General features: G+C 39.2%; 1 protein-coding gene across 1 annotated transcript in view; it reads left to right on the forward strand.

Moving 5' to 3' along the window:
- Window positions 1-602: 602 nt before the first annotated feature.
- The window catches only part of LOC139718154 (protein sprouty homolog 3-like), a 74,915-nt gene continuing 63,364 nt past the window's right edge, over window positions 603-12,153 (forward strand). The window contains exon 1 of the mRNA XM_071629638.1: window positions 603-953. Coding sequence (XP_071485739.1) covers window positions 822-953 — 132 coding nt within the window. The 5' untranslated portion in view covers window positions 603-821. The remainder of the gene's footprint in view (window positions 954-12,153) is intronic.

Here is a 12,153-nt window from a genome sequence, read left to right on the forward strand (position 1 = left end):
CGACATTTCGAACAAGGCGGATCGGGATGATGGGCATTCGGCATGCACGCCAGCCCACTCATTGATAAACATTGTGAACTGTAGTTTTCAACCCCCCCCCCCCCTTCTCTTTCTCTGCTGCTATTTTCTTAGTTTCTGTTTCTTCCCTCCTTCCTCTCGTTTGGCATAATCGTGCACACGTGGATTTTTTTTTTTTTCGTTCCCTCTCGGTGATTGCTATTTGCCAAAAAGTCAGCTTGCCAACGGTGAGAGGAGCCTACCAGCAAGACACATTTCCAGAGTATTGCTTCCGGTTTTTATCGATTTTTCCACCAACAATTTAGTTCGGCGATCAAGTGTTCATGTAAACACACGCCGACTTTTTGTCCGATACTACAGCGACTTCTCTTGATGGATGCTGGAACGACACACAACCCACGAATATTTGTGTCGTGCTACCTTCGTCACTGATTGAAATACATGGATTACACTCTTTTCGCACGCAAACATATTTTATGCTGTCGATAGGAATCTACGGTTTTCGAATGTCATTTCATTTTATCATATAGACGAAGTTTTTCAGACCTTCTTGAAGCATGGCTACTGTTGACCGCTGCATGAAACGACAGACACAGGACGAACGCCAAAAAGTTCCGGCCCTGACGTGCCTGAAGCCTTGCCTTTTCCTTGACTGCTCTTCTCGTGGATTAACAAGTTTTTAACATCAGTGAAAGCCGAACACTGGAGAAGATTTCAGTCCTGCGAACGAAGGAAATACCGTCAAACTCTTGTTCGGGAGATTTTATGCGTGTATGTGTTTTGAATTATTTTAATGTTGGACTATGCCCATGTCTCCCGTTCGAAACCTTCCCGCTTCTCCGAGAACTGGAGCGACGAACAACAGGAGTTTCGGTCGAGCCCGGCATGTCCAGGCCGAGAAGCGGGATGATGTATCGCCCCATCTCAACGACAAGGTCAGTGCTGGATTCTCGATTGGAAATCCAAATGTGACAGAGGTGCGATTTGATTTTGATGATTGTGACAAAAATGTGGAGGACTCGCTACCCCCCCCCCCCAAAAAAAAAAAGTCGAGTTAAGTAGAGTCGATATGCAGTTTTGTGTGCGCCAATATGTTTGCTATGAAACCTCACAATCGGACCCGGCTAACCTTGGGTAACGATTAAAGGTACTGTCTACCATTTGGAGCAGTGATTTGAAAAAAATGTTCAAGTTATCACATTTGAATCATTTGTTTAGGTCAGTTGTATCACAAAACATTATACCATATGACAAATTTGCAATAAAGCCACTGATATAAAGAAATATCATTTATTTTCTCAGTGGTCTCACTAAATCATAACTGTAGACGGTTTAGTCTCGAAACAATTTTATCATATCTATTGTTCACATTTGTTTATTTAACAAGACTAAACATTCATGATACTAATTTTTTTTTTTACATTGGTTTTTTCTATCTCTAACTCACATTTCAGAACTATTTTGAAACCCTAAGGCTAGGTTTTTGTTTCATCTGCAAATGGCAAATAATGCCTTTAATTGGATATTTCCACATATCGCGATTTGTTGAGGACGTTCACGAGTCTTGCGCAAGCTTCCGTTAGAAAAAAGTAAAAACAAAACAGAATCATACCCCTCAAATCACTATCTTCATTCTACCATTGAAATCCAAGTTGGTATGTGATTATACACACTGGTATCCAATATAGTGATCATGAAAGCAACAGTAGGCACCCCTCCCTGCCTTGTCGCCTACAACGTTGCATAATTACTACATATTTTGCGTGAAGTAAAGGTCGTCGCTAATTTCTCCTTTCAAACCACAAATGGATGTCACCTCGTTGATATGGAAGGTGTTGTCCGGTCACGATGAGATAATGGATGTTTCAATGAGTTCAATTGCTCATGTGTGTGTGTGTGTGCGTGTGTTTATGTTTATGTGTGTTTCACTAAGTTCGGTTGTTGTTGTTGTGCCGTTGTTGTTGGGTGTTTTTTTTTGTTTTTTTTACCTGTGTAGGCGTATTATGAAAAATTGCGTTTTTATGTTTCGCTCACTATGATGTCACAGTGAAATGAAACAGTATTTACACGTGTGTGCTTTGCTGTTGTCGATGTATACAATTCCATTTACTATCCTGTCCCATACATGTGAACGTACTGCATTATCATACTATATAGGGAGGTGGAAGAGACCATCTCTCTGAGCATACATAACACGATGAAGGGGCGAAGGATTCAATACCCTCTGCCTGAATATAAACAATTACACATTCTCTCTTTTTTCCTCATCGCAATTTCGTCACATCGTGGCAGTGCAACGAATTTTCGACATTCAAACTGATATATATTCTATTGTGACCTCTGCAAAAGTGTTGGTGCGTGAAACTAAACAGGATGTGGAATTTCCCGCCTGTATTTCACTTCAGTCGTTCATTCCACACTTGTTTGGGCATCTTTTGTGTGTGTGTGTGTGTGGGTGGGTGCATTTTGTTTTGTTTTGTTTTGTTTTCTTCTTTTTTTTAATCACTGGTTTAGCAGAGGACCCAAGATTTGCGAATCATCTAAATTACCCGTATGTCAGTGTGTCAGATGATGCAATAGCTCATGGGGCATTATTTTCACGTGACCAATAAGCATGCATACCTATCCCCCCCCCCCTCCTTCCCACCTATAGCTATACATCTACATGTCTGTTGATCTATCATTCATCTACCTGTCTATCTATTGATTTAACTTTAAAATGACTTCATTGATTTACCATCAAAAAACTTTCCTCGAAGTCCATTCGAACTGAGAAATGTTGGAATATCAAGATTGGTACAGCAAATAATGTATGCCCACTACAGTATGTTTCCTATTACCAGACCTCCCAACCATTCTGAATTTGGAGGAAAGAATCTGAATTTTGACCATTGCCAGCTCTTATTTCAATGGAAGTTTTCTATTTTTCTTGAAAATTTTACTACACACTCCAATGGGACTTGCTCTTTCTTTCCTTTCTTTTGAGCCATGTAACAAATCGTCCCTATTTTTCAGTCAGAAAGGTTGGGAGGTCTGCTATTATTCAACAGTGTAGGCGAGACCCCGGTTATACAGGAACAAAAACAAACATAATTATACTAAATAAATCATATCGTCCCCCTTTAAAACAAAAAACAAACAAAACAGGTCATGTTCCAGACTGGTATGTAGGCATGACAAATTGTTATAATTATATGAAAGCTGTAATAATCATCCTGTCAGTCTCGTCTGTTGTTGTTGTTGTTGTTGTTGTTCATTTTCCATCAGTGAAGATCATGGCTGGATAGCCCATATTCAGCTACACTAAGCTGGTCTTCCGTGGGATCCAGTTGGATGTGGGGTAAAGTAAAACGTTGTTTAGATGATGATAAATGTATTTCATAGAATGGTCGGACTATGATGAAGTTGATGATCACATTTTGTCCACACATTGCAAGATAAAATCTGCGACAGGCAGCTCTTGTTGTCACAATAACCATGATAAAATTAAAGTTTTCAGGCACGAGAAAGGGGGGGGGGGAGAGACAAGTGGTTTATGCGTAAAAAAAAGATTAACGTTTTCATGTAGCCTTAGAAAGAGAGAGAGACCGAGAGAGAGAGAGGGGGGGGGGAAGGGTACAAGTGACTAAATGCGTAAAAAAAAAGATTAACGTTTTCATAATTATAGAGAGAGGGGGAGGAATGGGTACAAGTGGCTAAATACGTAAAAAAGGGGGGATTAACGTTTTCATGTAAGAGAGAGAGAGAGAGAGTGGGGGAAGGGTACAATTGGCTAAATATATATGTAAAAAAGGATGGATGGGGTGGGGCAAGGCGGAGAAATGAGGAGCAAGTACGAGGAAAATGTGGAGAGAATTACGAGGAGGCAGGTAAAGTCCATGCCCGGTCAAGTTGGCGAATTAGATTTACCCACTCAACGCCCTCCCGGCGCGCGCATTGAGATTTCACACCGGCGTGTCGCCCCGCGTTCATTATGGGTGTCCCTATACCAGTGGCCCTTTCATGCAACATCGAAATCTACACGTTTACTCCTCGACAAAAGTTTACCGTTATTGTGCCAAGTGCCAGGTTGGCATTGCACTGTCCTCGGTATTAGAACGGAAAAAAAAAATAAAAAAAAATCCACAATGGAACAGAATAGCGCATGCAAAATGTATGTGTATGTGCCAATCCTAGAATTCTTAATGCAAAGTGCATTTGTGGTGGTGCACTTTAATGACTGTCCAATTTATCTATCTCCTCTGTATATCTGTCTCTTATGTACACATAGCAGGGCTCGACACCAACCTTTTTTTTTTCTTCTTTTTTTTCCCTGTTGTGGCCCGTTTGGGCCACTGAAAACTTTAACTTCGAAATTTTGGTGGCCCGAAATCGAAATATTATATTCACCCTAAATAGGAAGGAAACATAACAATCCATCACTGTGAATCTTAATTGCCCGATCGGGCCACCAATAGACAATCGTGATCAACCCTTGTGATCGACCATTTATTTTATCAGTATCATATTGTTATATATTGTATAATTATTATCACTATCATCAGACGTATCGTAAAATCCAGTGACGTATGTGCGCAGACGCGCGTAAAAAAAGCGCGCCAACTGTAGCAGTAGGCTGATTTTTCTCTCTCATCCGGTCAATAGCAATGAACACGCTGCTGCGTTTTCATACGTGTATGATATTTTAAATCTACGTATATGTTCCATGTTTCCAACATAGAGGTATTTTTTAAAAAAAATCCGAATATAGGCATTATACATTGTTCACTGTTACACCAGTAAATGAAAATCAATGATATACTCAAGGTGAGTTTCTGCATATTTTACATGGAGATTTCTTGGTCATACTCTTCAGAATAACAGGGGCAATAATAAGAATAGATCGGGAGAGGTGGAGCAGGGTATAGTCAGATAAGGAGTGAACTTGAGACATTTTAGATACCCTGGAGCAAGGGTTTAAAAAAAAAAAGAGGAAAAAGCTGGTTGGGGAATCCAGCCTCCCCTCCACGAAGTTGGAACGAGTTCGAGGATCGCACGATCACAGCATGGCAAAAGGAGCACCAATTTGGTAAAAATACAGCGACAATTTCAACGTCTATGTATCGCTTTTTGGCACTCAAATTAGGGAGGGTTGGTCTGTCAGCGGGGTCCTAAGAGGTCCATGAAAACACCCCTATCCTCCGCTGATTTCTACGTTCCACGGCAGCATTAGCGGCAAGGATGTCACAGCCCCAGTCTCCTAATCGCTCTTGTCACGTCTAACGCATGCTACATACTAACAACACCGCTGCTGCCGATTAGTCTGAGCCAAGTCGTTCTTTAGTATTAGAAACTTTTTTGCCACATTGGATGATAACTGGTGTCGTATAAGGCTGTCAAGCCATTATAGCACATTGACGCATCCCGTTTACAATTAGAAAGGTTACTATATAGTAGCTGTTGCGAAATCATATCCATTCACTTTCGGAGAACAAAAGTTTTTTGTTTGTTTGTTTGTTTGCTTGTTTGTTTGTTTTGGGGAGGTTTGAAATAGACTATACCATAATAGATAACGGAATGACAGAAATGTCACAGAACAACAATGGTTTTGATACAATAACACTCTTTTCCTTGTTCCCGAATACTTTACAATAAAAGGGAGTCCTACCAGTGTCAGATACAAGTTGTAAGACAAGTCAGTTATCAATACAGTAGTCTTCTCCTTCATAATTCTAATTCTAACTCTTGTGTACCGCCAGCCTCAACTAGTACCACTAATACTACTTAATAGTAATGTGCATAGGACTTGAGGTGATTAAAAAAAAATAATAATAATAATGAATGCTGCAGAGCGACTTGAAAGGAGGTTAATTCATTGTCACCTGCGAGGGTCGAGCGCGAGGTGAGGGCGACACGAATGATCCCCGTGACTTGAGCTTGAAGAGTCGAGCAGGAGTAACTATACTGTATCATCTAGCCACGCCCACTCACTTTGCACCTATCAATGATGGGCCTACCTGTTAGACCAGCCCCCCCCCCCCCTCCCTTCCAACGATCTGCTCCTTCGTGTCTTTTCGCAGACCCCCGTGAAGATTCACGCACGCTGTAGCCCACATGACACGATGGTCATGTACAATGTAGTCGTTTCTGTATAATGTGGAGGCTGCGGTGATGAAGTTTAACCTGCATGCCTTGCTTGTTGAGGACGCAGTTATTTCCCCACCCCGTCCTCCTGCCCCACCCTCCTTCCTTCACTTTTCTTCGAATTCTCATTGCACTTCTTTTCCTCCTTATTTATTCTTTTTTTTTCGCCCGTCCCTCTTCCTTTTCGTTTTATTATCTTTTCTAATTCACTTACCTGTTTTCTCCCCATCGTCATCCTTTTTGTTCCTCATTTATCTTGTCATCATATCATCATCATCATCATCATCATCATCATCATCAACAACATCATCTCATCATCATCATCATCATCATCATCAAAACAGATAGGGTTTAAGGTATCTGATACTATAGTTAAACTATAGATCGATAGGAAAGGGACATGAGGGAGAGGGAGTTATGAGGCAGTCGACAAGGAATTGTGCTCGGGTCCGAAACGTTCTCTGAAAACCTCCCTGAGGAGGGAATGATTGGATGTCAATGCGTGCCTTGTGAATGAGGCTCCGCTTGTCGCCATGGCAACGACATGTTCCGCAAACTGCGGTCGGCTATAACGGTGCTATTGATCTGCGATTCGCTGCATGTAATACTGAGATATAGTGGGATGAGCTGGTGCATGAACATACACATCGAAAGCAGTTCGCTCTGTGATTACATTTTTCCCCCCTTACGCTATTCCAAGTTCAATCTCTCTTGCGAAGATGCTTTTCCCATTAAATGGTAGCAAACCCTTAACTTCTCTGGAGTGTCAAATGGATTCTCTCCGACATCCACCCTATCCCCCTTTTCCTCAACTTCCAACTCTTTCTTTGTCTGCCCCCCCCCCCCCCTTTTGCTTCTCGGTCAGGATCTGTTATGTTGTGCCGAAATGTTTTTTTGTAACTGAACAAGGGATTACTTTGTTGTGCCTCGGAGCGGCACCATGTTCGCAGCGTCCACATCACGCGCTGATCGGCGCAACGTTATTAATTTGATGGGCATACTTTCACACCATATATGGTTGAGAGCGTAAAGACGGCAAGTTTTGCCTGAATATAGGTCCTATTATATCAATTCGTGATCAGTTCCTCTCCCATCTTATAGGGTCACGATTCATTTCCAATCAAAGAGTGCATGATGAAAAAAGAAGGGTTAAATGTCTTCGATGTAATCGCACGAAGAGTAGAATTAACCGAATAGGGATTTTTAAAATTTCTTTCTCCAAATTACCAATTAACTAAGATTCTTATCTGTTTAACCGAGGATCCGATTCAGTAGCGGATTATCAAGGCACTAATTCAGTCGTTTTCGATCATTCTGTGGTCATCGTTCTGTGGATCTTCGCCAGATAGTCCAAGGTTGATGCACAATCTATTTATATACTTAGCCTTAAAGTTACATTGTGTTTTCATTCGCTCTTTTCCAGCTCTGTTTTATACGATGTGATAATTTCACAAGAATTATTCCCTGATGCTACAGTGTACAAGAATATACATGCATGTGGCGAGATTTCTCAATGATGATCTGCTTACGACATCAGAGATGTAGATTTCGTGAGGCCAGTTTTCATGCAGTTAAGCATTTCCATGGGATCAGATGTTTTGTTGTTGTAATAATCACTACATGTTCTGAATGACAAAGGATATCGTCAACTATCAAATTAACTTTCCTCACAGTTATTGGCATTTTGCCACCTCGTTCTGCGCAACGCAACACCCCTGTATTTTGTTCTCGCTTTGTTACATCCGCCAAGGAATGACCTTTTGTTTATCTGTCTTTTGGCAACTTTATTACGAAGTAAAGCACATGATTGGTTCTTGATGCCTGATCCGCATCATCGCTGTAATCCAGGATGTATTTGAAGGATTTTTTTTTTCATCATGTAACGACAGGAGCATGTAGTTTAAAGTTTGATCATATACTATGAGTAACTCTTTGAATATTTCAGACACCAAGGCTAAAAAGAGGTATATAGGGACTGCAAGGTATGAAACCATGACAATATTTTATCCAGATAAGTCTTGAACTGGCAACATTCTGAATCTCGCGACCGCGAAAAGTTATCTTTATAGTTCATAGATAAAATAGATTCTAGATTTCTATATATAGATCTGGAAGTATTATAGATGAATACAATCTGTTACAGAGTGTTGCAAGAATGTATTCATTTATGTATATATTTTTAATGATATACCAATATAAGCCGATAACCCCTTTAGGCTGCAGATTTCCTATCATATAGGGTACTGAAAGATATGATGATGCACTCAGACTGAAATTTTATGACTCTCCAATTTGCAGACGATCGTAAGAGTGGGAGGGGGTGACAGTTTGTTTTTGAACAACTCTGAAAGAAAAATGGAATTAGATATAGATTTCCCATTACCGTGACGCGGTTAGCCATAAAAGGAATGATGACGATGTATAAGCTGAAAGAAGGACGAGAGCAGAAAAGTAACGAGTGTTAGGCGTCCTTATTGCACGCACCCCATGGGACACACATCATCGATTGTATCCTAAAAGAAAGGAAAGAATAAGAGCAAAACTGACGTATAACCAGATTGCATCTTAAAGTGTATAATTATGCGCTCGTTTTTTTTCTTTCTGGGCTATATTCTTGCGGTTTTTTAATGACTTCCTTTAGAACGGCCACAAATCATAATTGTTGGATTCTGCTGTTGCCCCCTTCCGTATTTGACTTGATTGTTCATGCTTTCCCCTTCCAGACTTTTAACCACACGGGGTGCGTTGCCCTACCGTTCTTTCACCTCTTTATTATTATCATTATTATCCACTCTACTCTCTAAAAAAAATCGAGTGAAAATATTCACTCTTAAAAGAGTGAATACAAAAAAGAGTGAATTTAGAGTGAAATTGGAGTGAATTTTGAGTGAAAATGTTCATTTTCACTCATTTTGGAGTGACCTCAAGGATCACTCGAAGATTTTGGAGTGATCCCTGACGTCACTCTAAAACGAGTGAAAATGAACATTTTCACTCAAAATTCACTCCAATTTCACTCTAAATTCACACTTTTTTGTATTCACTCCTTTAAGAGTGAATATTTTCACTCGATTTTTTTTAGAGAGTACCGATCTTTCCCCCCTTCCATGTGCGCGCTCTCCTCTCTACCTGACTCTTCCTTCTTTTCTTTTTTTCCCGTTGAGCGCCAACCAAAACTCGCTTTTGCATCACATGATCGCAGAGAAATATTTGGAACAGATATAAATGAATTTGAGCGAGATTGTGCAAAAATCCTCGGAATTTATGACCGCTCAGATATTGGTAATCATTGAATACACAGTGTTCGTAAGATGATCTATACGATCAATTTGTCTCTGTCAGCCAAACGCGACGTTGCTCACGTGAAACGCACGATACAGCGTATTTGCAAGTGTATACATGGCATGCCACTGATTTTAAAGTTTCTCGAAATTCATTATTCTGTTTAAGGTGTATGCTTTCTAACACCCTCTTTATAGACTGGGGAATTGAACTCCGTCTAAAGAATCAAGGAGACTCATGCTTTTAAGTCTTCTCAAATGCAAATCAATGTGAGAATGCGTATGTGTATTTCAGCGTGGTAATGGCCGACTAGCAAAGATATATTGATGAAGTTATATTCATCAAAGTTATTGGAAATAACCATACCTCGAATTGTAACGGGTTAACTGAAATAGACGGTGTTGTGGTCAATGAGAAGCGCCAGCTTGTCTTTGTGAATGGTAATCTGGAGGAGAATCTAGTGACCCGTGGCCGGTAGTGCAGGAGTACTCGTCTGCAATGGTCAGAGATGGCGTCAGTAGATTTGAGGTTCAGTATGCATTTTTCACACGATCATACTCCTCTCCATCTACCTGTAATGAAGATTTTAAGGTGTTACTTTTTTCTCTCATGAAAAATATACGTTGTGAATTAGTGTCAAAATTAATGTTCACAAGCTCTGTTTCTGTGACAGGCCATTATGAACTCACATAGTGAATTTTGATCACCAAACAAAGTTGCTTCCTGTGAGTTCTAGCCATTTACTCATTTTGATTGAAATGTTAACCATCGCGTCTTGAACGGAGACTATCGGATAGAAAACTGTGTCTCAAACGCATCTGTTTAATGCGTTCTGATTTTAACTAGAAGCGACAAACTGTCTGCCCTTTCCGTATTCATTTTTCTGAGTGAGAAAAAAAAATGGCGTCACAACGACGTATTGTGTCCATTTCTGGAGCAAATCAACACTTGGCCAAAAGTTTAGCTTAGTTCTGATGACACGCACATTTTCATATATTTTCACTGAATTTCTTTGCCAGATGGCGCGGCTCGTTGAAATTTGGATTTCTGTATTAATCACGCTCTCTTTAATGTTATTTTTAGCATAAGGAGACAATCACAACTGGTCTGCTCACTGTTGTGCATACTTCGCACGATATCATAACGCCGGTAGTTTACATGTATTTGAGCCGATACAGTATATATACCACCCTCCTGAAACCGTGCATCATTATAATTATTCTTAAGGCTTTTTTCCCCACGAGAGTAAACTTTTAAGACGTTACTATTTTACACTTCAGATGCAAGAGGCCAAAGTATACATTTCCTGTATACTATGTGCTTGGATATTTCATCTGAAGAAAATTCGTACATGCGTTCCTCGATTACCTTTGTCACCGATATTGTCAATTTTGATAATCATCAATAAAGCGTGTGACACTGTTAACAGAAATATGTAAAATAAAAATGTAGTATGAGGATAATGACAAAAATCTAGCATTTTGATGTGTCTGCATAATAAAGACGCCATTTAATATTTTGCACTTTTGATGAGCTTACCTTCTTGAAGTGCAAACAATATAATCGACATAAAAATGACATCGATATACAACTTTAAATGAAGACTTGAAGCCTTGAAAATATAACTGTTTAATCAGTGATGGAAAAGTCAAAGGTATTCTTTTACCAAACTTTTACATTCGTTCACTTTTTCTCTTTGTTTGAGGAACAAAGACCTTTGGGAAATGGGTTTCAAGTCTGTCCATGTGTATCCATACCCATGCAGCATAACTATTTTCTATTACCGCGGCCATTGGCAACTGATGAGAGTATCCTATACCTGAACGTGATACGTGTATTTAGGAAGAAACGAATAGTTGAACTATTTATTGGGGTCAAAGGTCAAAGGCAGATGTTCTCATTTTTTATGCAACGGTGCAACAAGCATTTTTTTTTTTTTGGTTCCGATCCAGCATTTGAATAGGATAAGCTCTGATGACTCTTTGGTCAAACTGATGGCAAAGACCAATAATCGTATTTGAATTTCTGCTGGTGATGTAACAAGCATCCCCACCAACCCTTCCTTCAGAAAGAGGTCGACAGCATCGAGAAAAATAGTTGTTTGTCTCTGTATTTTATAGGAAAGATATCTGTGGATATTTATCCCTTGGTCTTTGGACTTATGCAGTTTTGCCATGTGCTGACGATATTTAAATGGAATTGAATTATATTCTTATGTTGGCGAGATTAACAGTCATCTTAAAAACTTTGATCAGCATAAGAAAAATAATAAAGGTGATATGATTAAAAAACACCAGTGAGCAGTAGAAATATTATCAGTAATATTCTAAGATATTATATATATATATATATATATATATATATATATATATATATATATATATATATATATATATACATATATATATATATATATATATATATATATATATATATATATATATATATCCCTAGTTGGCACCTTAGGGAGACATATTGGGGGGAAGTGTCTTCATTAGGGAGACAACTGGTCATTAAGGAGACAATTTTCGTGTCTCCATTGCGTAAATTGCCATTGAACATGTATTTTAAAATTTGCATATAAAACAAATGGAAATGTCTTCCAAATGACCCATCTAGGAGTATATATATATATATATATATATATATATATATATATATTTCTGGTTATTAATGTAAGCTCAACCCTGTGTAAGCTGATGACACACTGAACAGGATTTCAAAGTTTGT

The sequence above is a fragment of the Diadema antillarum genome, unplaced genomic scaffold (genome assembly GCF_040938485.1).
Source record: "Diadema antillarum isolate AM-2024a unplaced genomic scaffold, OU_Dant_1.0 scf00000090, whole genome shotgun sequence".
NCBI lineage: Eukaryota > Metazoa > Echinodermata > Echinoidea > Diadematoida > Diadematidae > Diadema > Diadema antillarum.